General features: G+C 41.8%; 1 protein-coding gene across 1 annotated transcript in view; it reads right to left on the bottom strand.

Annotated features, from left to right (window-relative positions):
• The window catches only part of tnmd (tenomodulin), a 74,780-nt gene extending 59,993 nt beyond the window's left edge, over positions 1-14,787 (bottom strand). The window contains exons 1-2 of the mRNA XM_014199076.2: positions 14,609-14,787; positions 10,521-10,655 (exon numbers count right to left, since the gene is read on the bottom strand). Coding sequence (XP_014054551.1) covers positions 10,521-10,655; positions 14,609-14,656 — 183 coding nt within the window. The 5' untranslated portion in view covers positions 14,657-14,787. The remainder of the gene's footprint in view (positions 1-10,520; positions 10,656-14,608) is intronic.
• Positions 14,788-25,583: the final 10,796 nt, after the last annotated feature.

The following is a 25,583-nucleotide window of genomic DNA, read 5'->3' as shown; positions in this document are numbered from 1 at the left end:
GTTATTGCGGGTGTAGCGAAATACTTGTGTTCCTAGCTCCAACAGTGCAGTAGTATCTAAAAACGATTAGCAACAGTACACACAAATCTAAAGATATATGTCACTCTATGAATCTCCATAGAGGCAACTTAGCAACCGTAAAGGAAGCTGGAATAGAATAACTTGGTTTAACGTCACCAGCTGTGACAAAGTTTTGTTATTCGCCTACCTGGCAGGATATTGTACCCATTCATAAGACCGTGTGAGGCATTTGTTTTTCATGCATCAACAGACTTCCTATCCTTGGAGCTACAGTACACTGCACCAAGTCCAAGATCAGAGGAAGAACAAGTACACAGTACACCGTGGACTCGACATGATACTTTCGCGCTGCACTTCTAGTCAAGGATCTTCGAAGGAGTGAGACTACAATGCTTTGTCTGGCTTTCACGTGGTGCAAATGACAGCTTGCCATCCGCACAGTGTACCGCCGGAGATAAATTATGCAATAATCAATTTAAAGATGTTTGTAGCCGAGATTGCTTCGGTGTATGGTGTCTGATGTTTGATTTATTTCCAGATCTGACGCTTGTCTTCCAAGACGTCTGCTTTGTTTCGCAAGGTGCCATAAAAATGTAATACTTTGAGCTCTCGGAGCAAATTATACCAATTTCTAACATTTTATGGCTGACATGTACTTTTAAGTACGGAGAAAAAATGTATGAAATGTATGCATTCACTACTGTAAGTTGCTCTGGATAAGAGCGTCTGCTAAATGACTAAAATGTAAACATTTTAAGTTTGAGATTGGAGCAAATATATAAATCAACCTAGAGGGGTTCCCTAAACTAGACTGTGAGAGCTGAAGTACAGGGGCAGACGATGCTTCACCCGCTCTGAATCAAAACAGGCCTATTTCCCAAGGGGACATGTCAATCTTCCTGTGCTTAATATTTGATTCTCTTTTTTAACGTTGAATGACAAAGAAACCAACATCTGGCGGGCAAAGGGGACATTTGCACTCTATCTTTGATAAGTTATGCCACGTGAAACAACCACAGAGCGTCCCGCATCCATCCGGCTTAGTCCAGTTGAGATGCTGCGTTGCATAGTGCAAGCGATGTTGACAGAGCATGATAGAAACACAACACATGAGGCGAGGCAGGGTACTCTCAGACTGATGTACCGGTAATCTTTGTCGGCTTCGATTCTCAGTTCATATTCAATGCAACATTCAAGGAGAATTGTTAATTCACTTTTACTTAATATATGCACACAATGCAAAGCGTTGTAATGAATAACATTTCATTTAATTTTCAATCCATTTTTAACTGGATTTGTCAATGTGAAGACTCTGGGGATTTGTGACTACAAATAGGTGCAGATGCTGCCTATAATAATACTTTGAGAGTATGGAGTGTGTGCTCCTCTTCCACACTTCAGTAGTTTGGCTAGAGAACTGTTTCCACTAGTTTCCACAGCCACAAAGTCAAAATTTGCTATGTCGGAAAAATGTATGAAAACAAAAATGTGCTTATTTTTTTTTTGCTTAATTACGTACAAGGTTAGCAGTGTGTTTAAGGTTAGGGTTAGTTTTAAAATCTAATTTTAAGAAGATACATTTTATAAATAGTCAGGGTTTATGACTTTGTGGCTGTGGTAACTAATGACGACCCTAAAGAATGCACTTGGACAGAAGCAGAAGATCAGACTCGTTGGGAGAGCCAAACAGGATGTGAAAGCTCAATCAGAATCCAAATTGTACAATAGAGGGGAGAGGCAGACTGCTTGGCTCTCGCTCAAGTGAGAGATGGAGGAGGGGGAGCATGTGGAGAGTAGGGGAGATGGGGAGGGGGAACATGAGGAGAGTTGGGGAGATGGAGGAGGGGGAGCATGAGGAGAGTAGGGGAGATGGGGAGGGGGAACATGTGAAGAGTAGGGGAGATGGAGGAGGGGGAGCATGTGGAGAGTAGGGGAGATGGGGAGGGGGAACATGTGGAGAGTAGGGGAGATGGGGAGGGGGAACATGAGGAGAGTTGGGGAGATGGAGGAGGGGGAACATGTGGAGAGTTGGGGAGATGGAGGAGGGGGAGCATGGGAGAGTAGGGGAGATGGGGAGGGGGAACATGTGGAGAGTAGGGGAGATGGGGAGGGGGAACATGAGGAGAGTTGGGGAGATGGAGGAGGGGGAGCATGAGGAGAGTTGGGGAGATGGAGGACGGGGAGCATGAGGAGAGTTGGGGAGTTGGAGGAGGGGGAGCATGGGAGAGTAGGGGAGATGGGGAGAGGGAGCATGCGGAGAGTAGGGGAGATGGGTAGCATGGGGAGAGTAGGGGAGATGGGGAGCATGGGAAGAGTAGGGGAGATGGTGAGGGGAAACATGGGGAGAGTAGGGGAGATGAGGGAGAGTAGAGGAGACAGAGGAGGGGATATGGGCAGAGTAGGGGAGTGTGGCGAGAGTAGAGGAGATGGGGAGAGTAAAGGATATGGGGAGAGTAGAGGAGATGGGAGAGGTAGATGAGATGGAGGATGGGAGATGGGGAGATGGGGAGGGTAGGGAATATGGAGGAGGGGGGGATGGAGAGAGTTGTGGAGATGGAGGAGGGGAAATGGGTAGAGTAGGGGAGATGGAAAATGGGGAGAGTAGAGGAGATAGAAGATAGTATGGAAGATGAGGAGATGAGGAGATGGGGAGAGTAGGGGACATAGGGAGCGTAGGGGAGATGGAAGATAGTATGGAAGATGAGGAGATGGGGAGAGTAGGGGAGATAGGGAGAGTAGGGGAGATGGAAGATAGTATGGAAGACGGGAGAGTAGGGGAGATGTAGGGGAGATGCAGGAGAGTAGGGGAGATGGAGGATAGTAGGGGAGATGGAGGAGAGTAGGGGAGATGGAGGAGAGTAGGGGAGATGGAGGAGAGTAGGGGAGATGGAGGAGAGTAGGGGAGATGGGGAGACTAGGGGATATGTGGGAAGAGATAGCCTGCCAACCTTGCCCCAGTGACTGAGTTTACAGACTGTGCATGCAACACGTCACACATCAGGTGCCTACAGATTGGGAAGTAAACTGCCGGCCATTCAAATGCTAATTCCGACTACTCTTCTGTCACTCTCGCTTTTGGAGAGGGAGATGCACAGACTCGCATTGAAACGCCACATGGCCCCGACGAGTATTCCCAACACAACTTTGTACCAGTGTTCTCAATGCTCCTAGCAGAAGTTCCAGTTGAAGGGCACCCAGTTCCCAGAGGTGGGCAGCATGCCACAGCCACCCCTTCCTTCACACACCACAACACTGTCCCTACCTCGGGCTCTCAGCTGGACAGGGTTTAAGAATACAGTGACTACCTCAGGCTTTCGACTAGGCAGGGTTTAAGGGATTAAGAACACAGTGACTACCTCAGACTTTCAGCTGGGTAGGATTTAACGGTTTAAGAACACAGTGACTACCTCAGGCTTTCGGCTGGGCAGGGTTTAAGAACACAGTGACTACTTCAGGCTTTCGGCTGGGCAGGGTTTAACCTCTTGACAGTCGCCTAGGATAGGGGGCGCTCCAGCGATTTTTGAAAATAATTAGTGCCCATTTTAAACGGCCTCCTACTCAAACTCAGAAGCTAGGATATGCATATAATTAATACTTGTGGATAGAAAACACCCTAAAGTTTCTAAAACTGTTTGAATGGTGTCTGTGAGTATAATAGAACTCATATGGCAGTCAAAACCCCGAGACCGATCGTAACAGGATGTGGAATTCTGAATTGCGGACTCAACTTCACCACTTTGCCTGTAATTCACACAGTGAGCAATAGTTCATTGAGCACTTCCTATTGCTTCCACTAGATGTCCCCAGTCTTTACAAAGTGATTTGAGTCTTCTACTGTGAAAACTGAATGAATGAGACGCTGTTGAAATTGGTCACATGAGGAGGGCCATCACCATTATGACGCCGGCGCCCCTGGCTACCCTCCCCTTTCGAAACGTTTTGAAAGACAATGCAATCATCCCCCTTGAATCTTATTGGAGCTCTGGTTGAAAAAGGCCCTAAAGATTTATGTTATACAACGTTTGACATGTTTGAACGAACCTAAATGAAAAAAAATGCATTTTTCCGAAAGATCTGTCCCGCGCACGATGGAAGTTTTGGAGCAGCCTTCAGACGCGCTAACAAGAACAAGCTATTGGAACATAAAGGAGTAATTTTTTCGAACGAAAATACATTTGTTGTGGACCTGGGATTCCTGGAAGTGCTTTCTGATGAAGACAACCAAAGGTAACTGATTATTGACAATAGTATACAAGACTAGATTTGATATGCGATTGTTCCAAGATGGCGCTGACCTGTATTACTAGCCTATTTTCTGAGTATCGCATCCCCTTTTATCTCAAAGTGTGATTACCCAGTAAAGTTATTTTTAAATCTGGCATTACAGGTGCTTTCAAGAGATATTCATCTATAAATCTTAGAATGACAATATTACATTTTAAAAATGTTTTCGGATGCATTTGAGGGGAAATAGTTAGTCAACGTTACGCGCCGATGTAAAATGCTGTTTTTATATATAAATATGAACTTTATCGAACAAAAGAATGCATGTATTGTGTAACATGATGTCCTAGGAGTGTCATCTGATGAAGTTTGTAAAAGGTTAGTGCTGCATTTAGCTGTTTTTTGGTTATTTGTGATGCATGTGGTTGGTTGGAAAATGGCTATGTGGCTACTTTTACGATATACTCCTCTAACATAATCTAATGTTTTGCTTTTTCTGTAAAGCCTTTTTGAAATTGGACAACGTGGTTCGATTCAGGAGAGGTGTATCTATAAAACGATATGACATAGTCCTATATTTGAAAAAAATAAATAAAATACATTTCGTTATGCTAATGGCGATAGGATTTTTTTCGCTGGATGTCCGTCCCGCATACGAGCCCGTCAAGAGGATAAGGGATTAAGAACACAGTGACTACCTCAGGCTTTCGGCTGGGCAGGGTTTAAGGGATTAAGAACACAGTGACTACCTCAGGCTTTCGGCTGGGCAGGGTTTAAGAACACAGTGACTACCTCAGGCTTTCGGCTGGGCAGGGTAACTCTTAAGGATCAGACTTTAGCCCAAAATGACATACCCAAATCTAACTGCCTGTAGCTCAGGACCTGAAGCAAGAATATGCATATTCTTGATACCACTTGAAAGGAAACACTTTGAAGTTTGTGGAAATGTGAAATTAATGTAGGAGAATATAAGACATTAAATCTGGAAAAAGATAATACAAAGAAACAATGTTTTTTTTGTTTTTTTGTTTTATCGTCTTTGAAATACAAGAGACAGGCCACAATGTATTATTCCAGTTTAGGTGCAATTTAGATTTTGGCAACTAGATGACAGCAGTGTATGTGCAAAGTTTTAGACTGATCCAATGAACCATTGCATTTCTGTTCAAAATGTTGTATCAAGTCTGCTCAAATGTGCCTAATTGGTTTATTAAGAACACAGTGACTAGCTTGGGCTTTCGGCTGGGCAGGGTTTAAGGGTTTATGGACACAGTGACTACCTCGGGCTTTCGGCTGGGCAGAGCATAAGGGTTTAAGAGCACAGTGACTACCTCAGACTTTCGGCTGGACAGGTTTAAGGGTTCAAGAACCTAGTTACTACCTCAGGCTTTCAGCTTGGTAGTGTTTAAGAAAACAGTCACTACCTCAGGCTTTCAGCTGGGTAGGGTTTAAGCATGACACTTGTTTTGCCCCTCCCTCCCTCCTTCACTTCTGGGTCCAAGAGAACTTGAAGTCTGTTGGAGTGAGTGCGCTCATCCTCCTCCCTTGGAAAAACAATGTGACCATATGACAGGTTGGTAAGATGACGTTAAATACAAAACATGCGAACCAGTCCCCTTTGTGTGACATTTCTAGGGCACCGCTGGAATTGTCTAAACAAACTCAGGACACAAACTGAGGAGGGCAGTAGAAAGCCCAGCACCTGTGACCATTCGAAAGGAGCAGGTGCAAGACTGTTCATTAGGCAACCCCAGCCTGACACTGAAGTCTTTAAGTTGCAGTCTGGGGCAGCGTGTGAGGGACTGCCGGGGACTGGGGCTAGACATCAAGGTGAGCAATGCAATTCCAGCTTGAATAATGGAGTGCTTCCCTTCAGCCTGACACCTGTGTTTCTCATGTAATTTCACCACACTGTCCCAGCAGCACCTGGGAGATATTTGGGCTCCCCCTGGAGTCACTGGTTCACAAACAACTCTCGATTCACAATTATTCTGTGGCTAGTTGCCATTAACGTCATATTGCAGACACTTTTATGCAAAGCAACTTACAGGAGCAATTAGGGAACATAGACAGATTTTTCACCTAGTCCTCTCAGTTTTTGAACCAGCAACCTTTACTGGCCCAACGCTCTTAACCGCTAGGCTACCTGCGGCCCCAATAAGTTATTCTGCACCCAAATTGTTTCATGTCTCGAAGAGGCTGTGGAGAGTATAGCAATCACCTGAACAACATGAGGTGAAAGAGGATACCCCCTACGAACTGGGTGACGAATTATGTTCATAGAATTCTTACAAAGAACCCCCAGCATAGTACCAGCACTGATTTAATTAAATCCATTGTAATGGATCAAACCGCAGGTCTATTTTCACCACAGGTAATCCCTTGATGAGTGCAGGTATGAAGTCATAATCACGCATACATTTCTACAGTTGCTAAGCACACCATATAATACATCCATGGACGAACCATTGTATATTGTTAATAACAGTAGATTAATACACAAGGAGGCAAAATCCCCTGTGAGCTTTGGAGCCCCCTAACAATAATGACTACACAGTAAACATTAAGACAGAAATGTACCGGAAGCCAAGAGAGGACGTAGGCAGCAGCCCAGCCTGCACACTAAAACACACACAGGCAGGGAGAATTATGGCAAACTATCTTCCCCAGCAGGCCTCTGTAGCAACATATGTTTGGAAGTAATTAAAATAAGTTCCCAAGTGGGTACCGTGTCATATTGAAATACAATGTGCAAAACAAATTACATTTCCATGGCAGGGGACAGGAGACCAGCGTGTTGGAGGCTCCTGCCAGAGTGGGGAGTGGCAGAGGCAAGCTCAATTGATGTATTGACTTCTAATTAGTTTGTCAGGGGTTAAAGCTTTCCAGAGCAAGGTAATAATTGATGAGAGTTTACAGGGAAACGGAAAGGTAAGAGCGGTAAGCCATTCCACATTAAGATATATTTTTAAAAGAGACTCATCCACATAGGCAGAGGAAGTTGTGCATCAAATATATATTATTGTGGTTGAAATATTTATTGGGAGCTGTGAAGTTGTGACTGCCTAAAGCTGTAATGTTTGCATATACTGTATACAGTTGTCATTGTCTGTGGAAACACAGCCTTTTTATGCACACACACACACACACACACACACACACACACACACACACACACACACACACACACACACACACACACACACACTCCCATTCTCTGTTCAAACTCTCCTTCAGATGAGTCCCCAGATGGGCTTGGCGAGGATACAATTGGTGTGTTTTACTGCAGTGTGTCTAAGGGGGCTTCCCATCAGGCAGACAGACAGGTGATTGGGCTTTGAAGCGGCTCCATCCTTCTCACTGATGAAGGCCAGAGAACGGGGCCTCCCCTCAAGACCCCATTAAAGGGGAAGTGAGGGGCCACGGGTTTGATGTCCAATCCCTGGGAAGCATCTGCCCTCAACACATTGGTTGCGTCCTAAATGGCACCCTATTCCATTTATAGTGCACTACTTTTGACCAGGGGCCATAGTGGCATTTGGGATGCGGGCATTATGTGCCACGTGAGAGTGATCACAGCTTATTAAAGTGGAAATAATGACTCCTCCACCTCCGGCATGAAATATTTAACAAGGACAAAGAAGACAGACCCAAAGGTGATTTATACCTGGTGAGCAAGGAGGAGGAGAAGGTGGACAATGCCTGTCCATACAGAGTGTTTCGCTGTACCTTGATTAGCCTGTGCTCTGTTACCTTCCAGCACTATCCCTCATGTGAAATTAAAAGTTCCCATTTTGATGCGTACAGCAATTCACAACTTACCTGTGCTACAATTCAACAAAAAGGATATTTTTCTTTAATATTATTCCAATAGCTTCTTAAGAGAGGGTTATTGAAGCTGGTTGTTGTACAGTATACATAGTATATAAAATAGTTGTATTATTGCTAATTGAAGGCCCCTATTAACAGTAATCCATTTGTATTATTTGTTCAAGCATATGGACTACTGTGGTTTACTGTCGACATTGAAATATCTAGTCTAGTTAGTGGGTCTTTTTATCATTGGTCTAAATATTCTGTACAAGAAGCAAAATCATTTACAGTTCTTTTCTCTCATTCAAGGTAGCGCCTGGAACACAAATACTGGCTAATGTTCCTTGAGAAGAAAGTATCGATGTATTTATTTTTCCATGGTCTTGAGTAAATTAGCTTTTTTTCCCCCATGGGGAATCTGGGGGAAAGAAGCGGAGTGAAAATGCTCTCCATCAAAAGTGAGTGAATTGGATTTTCACAAGACGAATGGCTCAGACAAGAGTTTACTCCAATTATAACATGAAGAGGCTTGAGTTCTAGTGCTGCCAATGTGGTCAACCGCAATTAAGGTCGATTGGACAGAGGTATCAGGAGCACCAATTGCGTAAACATATTTACACTGCGAGTAGAGAGAAGTTAACAGACAAAATGATAAATGACGCTGCAATAAAACATTTCCAACAAGAGATATCATCGTATAACATGAAAGCTTCTTCAAATTACATATGCGAAAACCAAGACATTGAGACAGTCATTTCAAAACACAGCTGTCTTTTCGATAGAGCTTCGATAGAGCCAATAGAGCTTTTAATTCAGTGCAGTATTATACTGACTGCAGACTAAGGCTGTCTTGGCTCTTTGTGTGGCCATCTCTCTCCATTTCAACACATTTTCCATGGAAGTCATAGATAGGATTTGGTCAAGAAAAGCTGGAGTGGGTCTTTTATCCTGAGTCCTAACAATTCTAACTTTCCATTAAAAGCTGGGCCATACAGCATTGAAGCATGACATCAATATACGTAGCTGTTTTCATGGTAGAGAAGGATGAACAGATGTGTAACTTTTAACCCGTTTCAAGGTCGGACATGAGCTAGTTTGATAAGAGCGATGTAAACTTAGTATGCTGGTTTATTGTGAAGCAATACAATGAGTCATTATGACATTCCACAGTTATTGACATAAACCAGGCCTTACCTTGCTGAGGCCCAAACTAAACCTTTTCCACAACTCTAGTGTACTAGTTAATCATGAAGCAATACTACTGTTACTGACATAAGCCAAGCCTTACCCTCCCTAGACCAAACCTTTACTATGACTCTAGTGTACATTGTAAAATAAAATATATTGAGATTCAGTTAAAATGACTCATTTTATGTAGCCAAGTCAAGAAAATTTGCAAAATTGGGTTGAGCCGAAAAAATAATTAAATTGAGTTGACTTCAACTCACTCAAAATGTCATAACTTATTAAATCAAGTTGAGTTAGCAACAAACAATGTGTTTACTAAACTTAGAAATTCACCATGAGGTCAAAACAACTGTAGCAACATAACAGTTGTGTTGACGGTAAACGTAAAGTTTAGATAACTACAATTTATCTAATTGTCTTAACTTATGAAATGAAGTTGAATCAGCTAAGAACTACGTGTTTACTCAACTTGGAAATTCACAACCAAAAAATAAAATCTAATGAAGCAACATAAGAGTTACGTTGACTAAAAATGTCGAGTTCAGATGACTTCAACTTATTTTGGGGGTGCTGAGCTCTTAGAATAATGCAACCCTTAATTTTGACATTTACATTTTGGTCACTTAGCAGATGCTTTATCCAGAGCAACTTCACTTACTGAATTCAACAAAGGTAGATATACAAACCACATGTTAAAAGTAACAATAAATGTTTTCTTTAACCGTTACTGAGAACGTCGTTGTAGTTAAAGTGTTGTGTTGGTTGGTTGACTAAAAGCTCACACATTGAGCAAGAGACAGATGGGAGCATTATGTTCCCTACTGATATCTGTGTTATATAATTGTTATGGTCAGGGTTAGGGTTGTTATGTCAATGTATATATAGTCTACTTAACTTGATAGTAAGTTAGATTAATTGAAAATACGAAGTCATTTCAAAATGGAGGCTAGTTATTTCTACTAAATTGATTAAACTATAAATCGTAGGTTATACTGACTGTAAAGTTGACCTGACTTTATTTTATTAGTCAAAGTAAATGTAGTTATCCTAACTAAAGTTGAAATTGATTTAACTAGGAATAGTAGGTTATAATGACAAATGGTGAAGTTGACTTAGTCAAAGTAAATTTGGTGTAAATTAGGATAGCTTGAAATTCAAAGTTGATAGAACTTGAAAAAGGCCATTCAACTTTATGACTCCAATAACAAGCTAAAACAACAAATATTATGAATCATGAAGCAATACTACTGTTACAGACATAAACCAGGCCTTACCCTCCCCAGATTTGGGCTCCAGAAGTGTCTGAGGCTGAAGATGCCCAGTGTTAACATCAAGAAGACCACACCTAGAATCAGGGCTCCTCGCTGGTAACTCCGGCACCTGGTCTTCTTCTCTTTTCCGACCTCCACCTAAGAAGAACATTTGAAATGAGAAGCACTGCTAATCCATTCACACCTCAGCGTGGTTCATTTACATATCATATAATGTCCTTGAAGAAGTAACTATAATTTAAAACTTTCAAATAGTCTCTCAACTCTTGGTATACACCGGCAGTGAGGATTTTGTTATTCCAATGGTAGTGTTATAACATTGTAATAACCATATTATAACATGACGTAATTGAAATAGTGTCTGACAATCATTTATTGATGCAAGATTCCTAATGTTGCTTACTCTCCATAGCCTCTATAGGCCTACTCCACAACGTTGCAGAAATATGATATCAATAATTATATCAATAAAATCATTGTGTCATTGTGAACCTTGTACAACATTGCAGTCCCTTGAGAAGAACTAGGAGAAGGCATCTGAAAAAGGAATTGGAGATTGAAAAATCGGCAACCTTGCCACCTGTACAACTCCTTACTCTCTGTTTCCAGGCTTCCATTGATGAAGTTGGTGATAAACATATGCCTGGAACTTTGAAGAACTACTTTCTGGAAGTACCTTACTATGCCCGCACAAAGTAAATAATCAGCATATGGAAAATTTGCAGTGCTGCAGAGATACTAAAAGGTCACGTTTATTAAATGTTTCCTCCAATTAAAACTCTCCCCACTGGACAATTCCCAGAGCTCAAGGCCACAAATTAATAAAACAGGGCTTTTGTTCCCCCTCAAAGCTCCAGGGGTGAGGGAATGAAATGTTCTAATTCACACTGGACTGCTTTCAAAGGTTTCCGAGGACCATGAAAAGAAGACATCGAAAACGGAGCAAACTTCAATTAGCAAAATTGTTATTCCTTAAAAGAATCGGGCCATCTTCTTGCATCTAAGGTGATGATAAAAAGTATACGCTGTTCAAACACAATATGTTGTTTAGGAATGCAGAACAAATGATTAATGAACAACTATGAATTAAGGTAGAATTGAATGACTGTCATCGTGCTTGCTAAGTGCTTGCTAAACGTGTATATTGGGCTTCTATAGATTCTTATTGAGTCGTAATTTACACTAAACTTGCTTATAAGGTGATAAGATGATGATATGATCAAGAATATGATGCTGCCAATGTTTGATGACTAATGTCTATCTAATAACCAGCAAGAATATGGATTTATAGAGATGGACAGATAGAAATCCAGACGCGGAGAGAGAACTATCTGGCTTTCATCCCTGATAGATCCAAGCATACTATCAACATGAAGAATGCAAAAGTGAAATGTATGTATTTTGTATGCACATATAATGCACATGTACACTATATATACAATATGTGGATCCCCCTTCAAATAAGTGGATTCAGCTATTTCAGCCACACCCGTTGTTGACAGGTGACTAAAATTGAGCACACAGCCATGCAATCTCCATAGACAAAAATTGGCAGTAGAATGGCCTTACTGAAGAGCTCAGTGACTTTCAACGTGGCACGGTCATAGGCTGCCACCTTTCCAACAAGTCAGGTTGTAAAATTTCTGCCCTGCTAGAGCTGCCCCGGTCAACTGTAAGTGCTGTTATTGTGAAGTGGAAATGTCTAGGAACAACAAAATCTCAGACTCTAAGTGGTAGGCCACACAAGCTCACACAGCGGGACCACCGAGTGCTGAAGCACATAGCGCGTAAAAATAGTCTCTCCTCAGTTGCAACACTCACTACCGAGTTCCAAACTGCCTCTGGAAGCAACGTCCGCACAAGAACTTTGCGAGCTTCATGAAATTGGTTTCCATGGCCGAGCAGCCGCACACAAGCCTAAGATCACCATGCGCAATGCCAAGCGTCGGCTGGAGTGGTGTAAAGCTCGCAGCCATTGGACTCTGGAGCAGTGGAAACTCGTTCTCTGGAGGGGTGAATCACACTTCACCATCTGGCAGTCCAACAGATGAATCTGGATTTGGCGGATGCCAGAAGAACGATACCTGCCCGAATGCACTGTAAAGTTTGTTGGAGGAGGAATAATGGTCTGGGGCTGTTTTTCATGGTTTGGTTAGGCCCCTTAGTTCCAGTGAAGGGAAGTCTTAATGCTATAGCATACAATGACATTCTAGACGATTCTGTGCTTCCAACTTTGTGGCAACAATTTGGGGAAGGCCCTTCCTGCTTCAGCATGACGATGCACAAAGCGAGGTCCATACAGAAATGGTTTGTCGAGATTGGTGTGGAAGAACTTGACTGGCCTGCACAGAGCCCTGACCTCAACCCCATCGAACACCTTTGGGATGAATTGGAATGCCAACTGCGAGCCAGGCCTAATCGCCCAACATCAGTGCCCGACCTCACTAACCTCTTGTGGCTGAGTGGAAGCAAGTCCCCGCAGCAACGTTCCAACATCTAGTGGAAAGCCTTCCCAGAAGAGTGGAGGCTGATATAGCAGCAAAGGGGGGACCAACTCCATATTATTGCCCATGATTTTGGAATGAATTTTTCAACAAGCTGGTGTCCACATACTTTTTGTCATGTAGTGTATGTGATAAACCATAGCAGTAGCCATAAACATCCAATGTGGCACATCAAGGCACAGGCTCTCCTCTCAAGGTATGATGATAGGAAACAGAAGGCTACATAATCACAGGGCCAGAAATACCTATCATAAAGAGAATTTCTCCCAGCGTGGAAAAAAATGTGTCCTAAGTCTACTCTCTCCAGCAGCTTGCATAAGCAGTGGAAACTTGTGTCGAGTACAGTTTGCACAGAATATAAATTGCTCAGAGAAAGAGAGAGGGAGAGAGAGAGAAGGGGGGGGGGGTGGAGAGGAAGTGAGAGGAGTAGAGCGTTTACAGACAGATGACTGCCTGTCGACCAGTCTTAATCAGGTTTTAGGGTTGACAATCAGCCAGGTGGTTGGTACCTCTATAGCAGGACTCAGTCTCTGATGAGGGAGCCTGAGGACCCCTGCTGTTCTGAGATAGAAAGAGAGAGGGATGGAGCACTTACTTAAAAAAACTAAAGAAAAAATAAAAACCTGCAAGAGCTAAACAACGGGGCAGGACGGGGTCATGGCAATGGGCATTTTTGCCATCCTTAAGGTAACACACAAACAAAACGTTTCAATTATTCCACAAGACTGGACTAAGAGTAGTCCACTTTGGATTCAGTACAATCATATTGATTCCCTCTATTCACATCTTAGCGAGTCTGTTGTAACATTTGACAAAATCTTCACATGAGAGAAGAGTGTGATGGACGAACAGATTCTTGATCTCTTATTGGAATGTACAATTTTCATTTGGTACCAAAAGCATAGACACACGACAGGTGAAATAAATAGCAAGTCACTGTCACTATTAAGAAGCAGAACTTTATGTCCAACATCACATTATTCGGGAGAATATCTATGGATTATAGAGGCAATGTGGATTTTTATTCTGTCAGAGAGCAATAAGCACTCAAAAACAGCCACAGACATATTGAAATCTCACTGTACGTGATAACACATGTTATTGAGGAATAAAGGCCCCTAGCTCAGGTGAGTCTGAGGAAGAATAAACAACACAAGGACCCAAGGAGGAAAGGCGGAGAGGAAAGATGAGGAAAATATGCCTCTGGAAACACTCAGTCAGGCACCAATATCAAGTCCCATTCTACTTGTGATTCCAAAGAGAAAACATTCGGTGACTGTATGATATCAGATATAACTCTAGGCATTTGTTTTATTTTATTTATCTTAGCCTCATCATGACCTTCAGGTCTCTCAACCCACCTAAAACTCACAATATACCAATTGCAATGGCTCTATTCTCTGTAAGGTAGTTTTTTCCCCAATATGCATGACAAAATACTGACATTTGTTGTCATTGTAATTGCATTCATTATCTTTTCATCACCCAGTAATATAAATTCTGAATTCATTACTACTTATTACCAGTATTTCTACAATCGGTATAGTATGATCAATTAGCAACAACAAAAAAGACATTAAGACTCACATCTTTCCATAGAGCCTGTTGACTGCTGGACTGAGAGCTATTTTCCATAATGCAAGCCCAGAGGAGAATTCCTTCAGATTCACCCGTTCTAGCTGGTAAAACTACTGAGTCTCTTGAAGGAAAAAAGTCCAAACTTCATTCCATTGGTAATTTCAGAGTGCACTGAAAGGGGAGGGAGGTTTTAGATGGGATGGAATTACCAAAACACTTGTGATTCCCATTATAAGAAAAGCAGATGTTTCGAGCAGAAATGTGCTCCAAATTCAAAGAATGAAATATCTTTATTATTTTTTTTTACCTTTATTATATTTAACTTGGCAAGTCAGTTAAGAACAAATTCTTATTTACAATGATGGCCTACCAAAAGGCAAAAGGCCTGCGGGGACAGGGGCTGGGTTTAAAAATAAAAATATAGGTCAAAACAACACACATCACAACAAGAGAGACACAAGGTAGGTTTTTAACTATACGATTCTGTACTACAGACAGGAGAGTTATACAAATTTTACTTTAAATTGTATTCCTCTTGGAGGACAAGTCAACTTTGAAAGTGTTCGAGAAAATACATGGAATTATGAGAAAGAGAAGGCTTGTAAAATGTTGGCATTGTGCTCCAGTCTGGCTGTCTAACCAATCTCTCAAGTGAATGCACCCACAGTAAACAGAGCAAAGACAGCAAAGACAGCAAAGACAGCAAGCACAGCAGAGACAGCAGAGACAGCAGGCACAGTAAACACAACAGGCACAGTAAACACAGCAAGCACTGTAAACACAGTAAAGACAGCAAGCACAGTGAAGACAGCAATGACAGCAAGCACAGTAAACACAGAAAAGACAGCAAAGACAGCAAGCACAGTAAACACAGTTAACACAGCAAAGACAGCAAGCACAGTAAACACAGTAAACACAGCAAAGACAGTAAAGACAGCAAGCACAGTAAACACAGAAAACACAGTAAACACAGCAAAGAGACTAATAGAAACAACACTCAGGATGGTGTTCCCACACAGTGAAACAGAATCCAATTCATTTCCTGTTCCTTTGTTCGACGAAGAGCTTACTTTGACACACAATGAAACACTATTATAACTTGTGTTGTTGTTTGACAACGTTACAGTCTAAGGCCATGTGACACTGTGCAAACAGTTAAGCAGGAAGCTATCTAACATCTGGTGAAATCTGGCAGATTTCCAATCTTTCATGCAACAGGAAGACTTGAAGTTGTCTGGGAGATAACGTTATGCTTGATAGTCCATATAGTATGTTGCTTCTACAGCACTGACTTTAAAGAATGTTTAAACCGCTTAAGATAAAAAATAAAGTAAAAAGAGGGGAATATGCCTGGACAAATCGACGGAATTGTTGCGGTGTTGTCCATGTCATTTACTAGATGGTCGAGGTAAATTCTCACATGTACCTAGATTTCATAAGGAAGAGGAATACTGAGGACCAAGGTCAGTACAACGGAAATCATTAGAGTTATACATGGTGAAGCAGGACTTTAGTGTGACATGCAACATTTCAACACTCATTAAGTCTGTCAGATCTGATAGCCATGCGGCTTTGTCAGCTTTTTCCTATTGATATAAATCTTTACAATTACTGTCACATTTTGCCTGGGTAAATCAAGCAGCAGCTCTTTCAGGAATAGTGTTGTGTCAGCACTGGAGTCAAGCAGCCACAGACCATCCTCCTTGCAGCATTCAGAGCAATACTGGGGCTTCATCACCCATAGGAAAGAATAAACAGCAATTTGGAGTCGAGTGTACGCCAGATACCTACAGATTAGAGGCAGGCTGATGGCAGCAGCTTGAGCAAACCTGGAAGAATGATAAATGTAGGATCATAATTTCAGTCAGTTTGCTACAGCAGGAAACAAGAAATGTGAATTATTATGTGGATTATAATTCATTTGTAAGGGTTGATACATTTTTCATTAGGGCAAATCAGGTCTGAAATTTCAAAGTGGAAATTGCTAACTTTAGAAAGAAGCCTTTTAAAACTCAAATACACTACAAGTTTGCATTTCCTGCTGTGGAAAATTCTCTGCAACAAAAGAGTGATTAAGATCCTACATCTGAAATAAACATTTGCTCTTTCCCCCTCGAAGCTCCATTGATGACCAGTATTTGATAGGAATTTGATGAACTATTCAGCCTCTTGTCTGTTTGTTGGCTGTTCAGACGCAGCCATGGAGTAGAATGTGAGACACATAAAAGTTCAAAAGAAGTGAAGGTGCAAACAAGGCAAGTGTAACTTTTCCATAGCTTTGATGGCATGCATGTCGCATTCTTCTTCACCCCTCACTCTCTCTCCTCCCCAGTCAAGGCCTTCCCACTCCGGCACAGAGCTGTTGAGGACACTCCACACATTTCCCCAGCCCATGGCCAAGGTACTCCAGCAGCCCCACTCTTCCCTGTCGCTACAGTAAGGCCTGCATCCATCTGGTCACGGCCAGTAGGCGCAGACATATATTAACTGGGTTGCACGTGTGCAGTGAGACGATCAAGAGATAGGGTCTCATCTCTCACACACTAACAGCAGATGAAGCCAGCCCCTCCCTTTGGACTACACCGCAGCACCCCTGAGTGGCTCTGCACAGATCAAACATGGCCTTATTATCCTGTGTGATTCCATTATCCTCTCATGACCATTCTGCAGGTACTGCCTCAGTCTTTCATTACTGTGGAAGGAGAGGTGAGGACGGAAGGGAGAGAGTGAGTATTAACGTTGAAGGCAGTCATGGAAACTACAGCTCTGGGTCTGAGGAAGGAGTTGGCTGCCTCCCTTTCTCTCTCCCTGCCTCTCTCTCGCTCCGTCTGCCTCACTCTGTCTCTCCTTCCCTCTTTCTCTATCTGTGTCCCTCACTCTCTCTCCCTCACTCTCTCGCTTCCTCTCTCTCTATCCGTCTCACTCAGTCTCTCTCCCTCTCTCTCTATCTGTCTCACTCACTCTCTCTCCCTTCCTCTCTCTCTATCTGTCTCCCATACTGTCTCTCCCTCACTCTCTCTCCCTTCCTTCCTCTCTCTCTCTATCTGTCTCCCTCACTCTCTCTCTCTCTCTCCCTTCCTCTCTCTCTATCCATCTTCCTCATTCTCTCTCCCTTCCTCTCTCTCTATCCATCTCCCTCACTCTCTTTCCCTCCCTCGTTCTCTATCCGTCTCCCTCCCTCTCTCTCCCTCCCTCTCTATCTGTCTCCCTCCCTCCCTCCCTCGCTCTCTCTTGCTTTCTCTGGGTTGTCATGCTTCAGTGAGGAGAGGAAGAGGTGTAGCCCAGCACATGAAGCTTATGCACTTCACTGAGGAGCCTCTTGACTGTTTAATGTAGTGTAGCTGTAACCTGACCACAACTGTCATTTATTCTACTAATCCTTTTCAATTCTGCTCTGCTATGTGCAGAATTTTCGGAAAATAACTGCCCCTCAAACATACACAAATATATACTGTATATACCCTATTTTACTATTATTATTATTATACATGATGTTATAATAGATTTGTCATTTGACAATACTGGTGTAAATGGCCGGTACTCCCTCCAAACAAGGATGCTGCAGATGAAGTGTCAAATCAGGGTTCATCACCAGAGCTGAGTCATTACATACAGGATTAATTAATTATCAGATAATTATGAGCACAGCAATGTACTAGGGAATGTATTTCTCAATGACATGCGAGGCGACCACAAAAGGATAAAAAATATGAGTGCAACAATAGAACAAGAACATATAATCTGGTAATGCAACATCTAGACATTGGCTGAAGAAAATCCTAGACAGAAGAAGCAATGGATGTTGCACCTATTTCTCCAGATGGAGCCATAATTTCTATGGATTTCTATGTGCAAGCAAAGTGAGTAAATAAAAGTTGGAGGGAGAACACTACACCCTCTCTTGCGAGTTCCTTTGAACTGACAAACTGGGGGAAGCAAATGAATAGAAAGGCGGATTACCACGTTGCAAATCTCTTCAAGTTGCTGCATTCATTTTCCTAAAGCTCACCTTGAGAGGGAAAGCTGCTTGCAGTGGGATTTTCTCAATTTCTTGCTTGGCGGAACAGGTGTATTTACCTTGGTAATTGTATTCCTCATACAATTTATAATGTGATTAAATATTAATACAATTCAGAGTTCGAGGGGAGGCAGATCGGCAAAATTATCTAAGCGGCAATATTGTGGAATCGCTTTCTGCACTCCTAGACATTTTCCATAACCTTATAGAGAAAGGAAAATGTTAAAAGGGAAATCATCCTCAATACAGCTTGCATAGAAAAAGTGTGCAGAAGTAAAAAAAAAGGGTATCAAAGTTAATGCTAAAAACGTGGGTATTTTTCACTGTCGTGATCTCTATTCACATTGACTGATTTGTTTAGCTCCTGGCAGTGCTCTCCGAGCCAAGCAACTGTTTAGTGGCATATTCAAAGCAAAGCTCCCTGTATGAGCACTACGAGAGCACCGGGCCTTGTGCGTCCTTGGGCAGCGGCTGCAAATAATAGAGCCTTCCAATAAGTCATAGTCAAACAGTAATTACAAGGGCCCTATACTGGCAGAAAGAGCACCAATTCACTCCTCATGGTTATTGACGTCAAGGTAGAAGGGCGATGATTCAAAGAAATAGAAAAATCATATATTTCTATGTGAGGATTAGCCTCGAGTCTCAGAGGCATGTTCTCCACGTGTTGTGCACTCTGAGCGACCACCTGAGTGCCACAGGGCAGCAGATGTGACTAAATAAGTAGGCGTAATAATTACTTTCAATCAGCTTCTTATGTTTAATAGACCTGTCCTGGCTTTCAGAGATGGTAGGTCATAGTAGAGTATTAGTGGATCCAAGCAATAATCAATATCAAGTGAGCTTTTCTATTAAACCACACAACAGCATGTGTTGAATATGACACAGATGACCCCCTATAAACAATGACATTATAGAGTTAGGCTCTAGTTATGAGTCCACTTGTGACTGTGTTAACTTAACATCAATTATGGTCAATTCACTTCACCCTGAGACCCGCCAATAAAATACTATGCAGTAGACAGTTAGCTGTCAGACAGTCTTATTGAAAGTAACATAACTGACAGTGATTCTCGTGTAATCAAATCCTCAAGGACATTAAGAGAGTAGCTGCTATATTGCCTGTTAACGATGATAACGATCCCTTAACTGGCCCGAACCATACCATTTATCATGGACAGGAGCCCAGCTTTTGCCAGGAGCGATCAATTACAGCATAAATAATTTAGTCTGGCAAGCACAACTAACTTGACTGTCTTTTTTTTAAGTGGATATTGAACATAAGTAGGGGATGTGCATCATAAGTCCCACCCTAACTTCATTTGGGGTGACAATAGCAGTTTTACTTATGAGCAGGAGAGTATAAGCCTGTAACATTTACTCTGTGGTATGACTCTAGTGACTTAGTGGCAGGACTTGCATGTAATCACCTGGAAAGGAGTTGATATTGAGCTGTAGTAGGTGTTTTACTATAGAATTAAGGAAGTCATCATGTAGGCAAAGGTGATTGGTCCAGATTCAAATCTAGCAAATTCAAACTCAGTACAGTAAATGACAACTTGCAGACTATGCCCCCTGGACAGTACAGTGCACAGTAATGTAAGGCATGCATATTGTGACAAAGTGGAAATTCCTCCTTGACCTGGGTGCAAACTCAGAACCCTCTGCACCATAACACAAATACTCAAGAAGTACCAGCTGAGGCATTTCTGGATCTGGGACAACAGTATTTCTTGGTCTCAGGAAGGCAGCAGCGATGTGCTTAGCCATCTGCTACATACTGTATGGGACATGTATGGTTCATTCTTAATACTTCACTGGATTAATGCCAGTCTCACCACTTCCCTCCAATTCAAGACATCTGTATATCGAGGGAGAAAAACATAATTAAGTCAAAGGATTATTTCAAATCCACGAATTGGATTATGAAAGCTGAAATAACGGATTTGTATTTTATTTGACAATTTAAAATACGTAAAGAAGCCACACCAGGCAACTTGGAATCCCAATCCCTTACAGGGAACCCATCTGGCTTGCCCACGTCTACTGGAGCAGGTAAACAACTGTTTGCAAAATGACGCTAATAAACTTGCTGCAGAAAGAACAGTGGGAGTTAAACTGAGCAAATACCCATTAAAAGCCTCCGGGGCCTAAAGGCGAATAAATAAAGTCATCCAATGAGCTACAACAAAAGGACTGGTGGGAACGGGGAAGTGGTTCCTAAGCAACTGTTGCAGAGACGCCATAGGGGGACGGTGGTGGGCCAATTGAGACCTGATCATTACGAGAGCTCCCTATTCAATCTCCAAACAGGCCTTCAGTTCACCATATTAGACCCAAATTAACTAGCATGCGGGCTCAATTATGTTTGTGTCTTGCCAAGACACACTTTCTGGGAAATATCAACTTAATGTATGATTCGGGCCTTACAAGACGATAGCTGGTGATTTCAACCTGAACCATTGCAGGCTTAAAGGGAAATTCCACCACTTTTAACCTAATTTTCATTATCTCCAGCACAATACCAGTGTCTACATAAATGTATGTGAAAACGGTGCATTTCTACGTTTTGTAGAAACAATATATAAAGTTAAAATGTTCTACCAATGACATCATCAACAGTTAAAACACTTTAAAAACAATGCTTTTCAAACACTATGAGATTCATGGTGATGTAGGGAGCAAGAAAATACCCTTCCTCTGGCTAGAAACTCATTGCAGGCTTTGAAAATCATTGTTTTTCTTACTTTTAATCCTACCCTGTGATCTTTTTAACCACAGATCATAGAAACACTCTGCTTTCACATATGTAGACACTGGTTTGGTGATGGAGGAATTGCCCTTTTAAACTTTCACATAGTCATTTTGAAGGCAGAAAAGAGTGGACATGTCAGATAATGTCATAATAACAGTAATACGGCCCTTTTTGAAAATGTTGTTCCTGTAGACTGCCTTGGTCCTGTAATAAAGTTAGCCAAAGAGCAGCCCGGTCTAAACAAATAATCAATCAAGCGATGCATGGAGGGGATTTGTGTCTATTACTGTCTCCGAAAGGGTGAAGGAACATACTCCTATATCTATCTGAGGTATTTTAACAGTACATCCAAAATCATAGAGGAAATGACATGGCCTGTATTCTGTATTCTGTGCAAGGTTGTCATTTAGTGACATTTTTCTGTACCACAACTGCAGAGCAGATGTCATGGACATAACATAGGTGCTATATCCTGATTTCTAAACATATTAATCATTATTCCAAAGCTACTTGACTTATGAGGATAGGAATAGGAGGATAGGAAACTCTGTCACCACCGATAAATCCACTACAATTGAGAATTTCAATAAGCATTTTTCTACGGCTGGCCATGCTTTCCACCTGGCTACCCCTACCCCGGTCAACAGCACTGCACCCCCCACAGCAACTCGCCCAAGCCTTCCCCATTTCTCCTTCACCCAAATCCAGTCAGCTGATGTTCTGAAAGAGCTGCAAAATCTGGACCCCTACAAATCAGCCGAGCTAGACAATCTGGACCCTTTCTTTCTAAAATTATCTGCCGAAATTGTTGCAACCCCTATTACTAGCCTGTTCAACCTCTCTTTCGTGTCGTCTGAGATTCCCAAAGATTGGAAAGCAGCTGCGGCCCTCTTCAAAGGGGGGGACATTCTTGACCCAAACTGCTACAGACCTATGTCTATCCTACCCTGCCTTTCTAAGGTCTTCGAAAGCCAAGTCAACAAACAGATTACCGACCATTTCGAATCCCACCGCACCTTCTCCGCTATGCAATCTGGTTTCAGAGCTGGTCATGGGTGCACCTCAGCCACGCTCAACGTCCTAAATTATATCTTAACCGCCATCGATAAGAAACAAGACTGTGCAGCCGTATTTATTGACCTGGCCAAGGCTTTCGACTCTGTCAATCACCACATCCTCATCAGCAGACTCAATAGTCTTGGTTTCTCAAATGATTGCCTCGCCTGGTTCACCAACTACTTCTCTGATAGAGTTCATCGTGTCAAATCGGAAGGCCTGTTGTCCGGGCCTCTGGCAGTCTCTATGGGGGTGCCACAGGGTTCAATTCTTGGGCCAACTCTCTTCTCTGTATACATCAATGATGTCGCTCTTGCTGCTGGTGAGTCTCTGATCCACCTCTACACAGACGACACCATTCTGTATACTTCTGGCCCTTCTTTGGACACTGTGTTAACAACCCTCCAGATGAGCTTCAATGCCATACAACTTCCGTGGCCTCCAACTGCTCTTAAATACAAGTAAAACTAAATGCATGCTCTTCAACCGATCGCTGCCTGCACCTGCCCGCCCGTCCAGCATCACTACTCTGAACGGTTCTGACTTAGAATATGTGGACAACTACAAATACCTAGGTGTCTGGTTAGACTGTAAACTCTCCTTCCAGACTCATCAAACATCAAACATCTCCAATCCAAAGTAAAATCTAGAATTGGCTTCCTATTTCGCAACAAAGCATCCTTCACTCATGCTGCCAAACATACCCTCGTAAAACTGACCATCCTACCGATCCTCGACTTCGGCGATGTCATTTACAAAATAGCCTCCAATACCCTACTCAATAAATTGGATGCAGTCTATCACAGTGCCATCCGTTTTGTCACCAAACCCCATATACTACCCACCACCGTGACCTGTACGCTCTCATTGGCTGGCCCTCGCTTCATACTCGTCACCGAACCCACTGGCTCCAGGTCATCTACAAGACCCTGCTAGGTAAAGTCCCCCCTTATCTCAGGTCGCTGGTCACCATAGCAGCACCCACCTGTAGCACGCGCTCCAGCAGGTATATCTCACTGGTCACCCCCAAAGCCAATTCCTCCTTCGACCGTCTCTCCTTCCAGTTCTCTGCTGCCAATGACTGGAACGAACTACAAAAATCTCTGAAACTGGAAACACTTATCTCCTTCACCAGCTTTAAGCACCGGCTGTCAGAGCAGCTCACAGATTACTGCACCTGTACATAGCCCATCTATAATGTAGCCCAAACAATCACCTCTTCCCCTACTGTATCTATTTATTTATTTTGCTCCTTTGCACCCCATTATTTCTATTCTACTTTGCACTTTCTTCCACTGCAAATCTACCTTTCCAGTGTTTTACTTGCTATATGTATGTACTTCGCCACCGTGGCCTTTTTTTGCCTTTACCTCCCTTATCTCACCTAATTTCCTCACATTGTATATAGACTTATTTTTCTACTGTATTATTGACTGTATGTTTGTTTTACTCCATGTGCAACTCTGTGTTGTTGTATGTGTCAAACTGCTTTGCTTTATCTTGGCCAGGTCGCAATTGTAAATGAGAACTTGTTCTCAACTTGCCTACCTGGTTAAATAAAGGTGAAATAAAAGAAATTAAAAAATGAGAAGTTATAGAATAAATAAATATGAATTTGTCATGTTCTAAGAAGAGCTGGGAAAAAACAGTCCTATTTATTACATAAAAATTATTCAATAGTTGCGACTGTAATTTGCCTCTATATGGTATAAAAAATGTGAATCTTTATCCAGAGAGTCTTTATCCAAATGGACTGTTATTCAGAAAGTCTTTAACCAAATAGACTGTTACTCAGAGAGACTTTTTCCAAATGGACTGTTATTCAGAGAGTCTGTTTCCAAATGGACTGTTATTCAGAGAGTCTTTATTCAAATGGTTTGTTACTCAGAGAGACTGTTTCCAAATGGACTCTTATTCAGAGAGTGTTTATCCAAAAGGATTGTTATTCATAGTCTTTATCCAAATGGCCTGTTATTCAGAGAGTCTTTACCCTTATCCTACCTCATTTGCACACACTGTATATAGACTTTTTTTCTATTGTATTATTGACTATGTTTGTTCATTCCATGTGTAACTCTGTATTGTTGTTTGTGTCGCACTGCTTAGCTTTATCTTGGCCAAGTTGCAGTTGTAAATGAGAACGTGTTCTCAACTAGCCTACCTGTTAAAATAAAGGTGCAATATATATATTTTTTTTAAATGGACTGTTTTTCGTAGTCTTTATCCAAAGGGACTGTTATTCAGAAATTCTTTATCCAAATGGACTGTTATTCAGAGTCCTTATCCAAATGGACTGTTATTCATAGAGTCTTTATCCAAATGGACTGTTATTCAGAGAGTCTTTATCCAAATGGACTGTTATTCATATAGAGTCTTTTTCCAAATGGACTGTTATTTAGAGTCTTTATCCAAATTGACTGTTATTCAGAGAGTCTTTATCCAAATGGAGTGTTATTTAGAGTCTTTATCCAAATGGACAATTTTTCATAGTCTTTATCCAAATGGACTATAATTCAGAGAGTCTTTATCCAAACTGACTGTTATTCAGAGAGTATTTATCCAAACGGACTGTTATTCAGAGAGTCTTTATCCAAATGGACTGTTATTCATACATTGTCTTTATCCAAATGGACTGTTATTCAGAGAGCCTTTATCAAAATTGACTGTTGTTCATAGAGTCTATCAAAATGGACTATTTTTTACAGTCTTTATCAAGTTGGACTATTTTTCATAGTCTTTTTCCAAATGGACTGTTATTCATATAGAGTCTTTATCTAAATGAACTGTTGTTTCGAGAGTTTTTATCCAAATGGACTGTTGTTCAGAGAGTGTTCATCAAGCTGGACGATTTTTCATAGTCTTTATCCAAATTGACTGTTAGTCAGAGAGTCTTTACCCAAACGGACTGTTATTCCCAGAGTCTTTATCCAAATGCACTGTTATTGAGAGAGTCATTATAAAAATGGTCTGTTATTCAGAAAGTCTTTATCCAAATGGAGTGTTGTTCAGAGAGTCTTTATCAAAATTGACTATTTTTCATAGTCTTTTTCCAAATGGACTGTTATTCAGATAGTCTTTATCAAAATTGACTGTTATTGAGAGAGTCATTATCCAATTGGTCTGTTATTCAGAGAGTCTTTAACCCAATGGAGTGT

This window comes from Salmo salar, chromosome ssa05 (genome assembly GCF_905237065.1).
Source record: "Salmo salar chromosome ssa05, Ssal_v3.1, whole genome shotgun sequence".
In the NCBI taxonomy this organism is placed as follows: Eukaryota; Metazoa; Chordata; class Actinopteri; order Salmoniformes; family Salmonidae; genus Salmo; species Salmo salar.
Note: the sequence above shows the minus strand (reverse complement) of the source record. Positions and strands in the feature narration are given on the sequence as shown.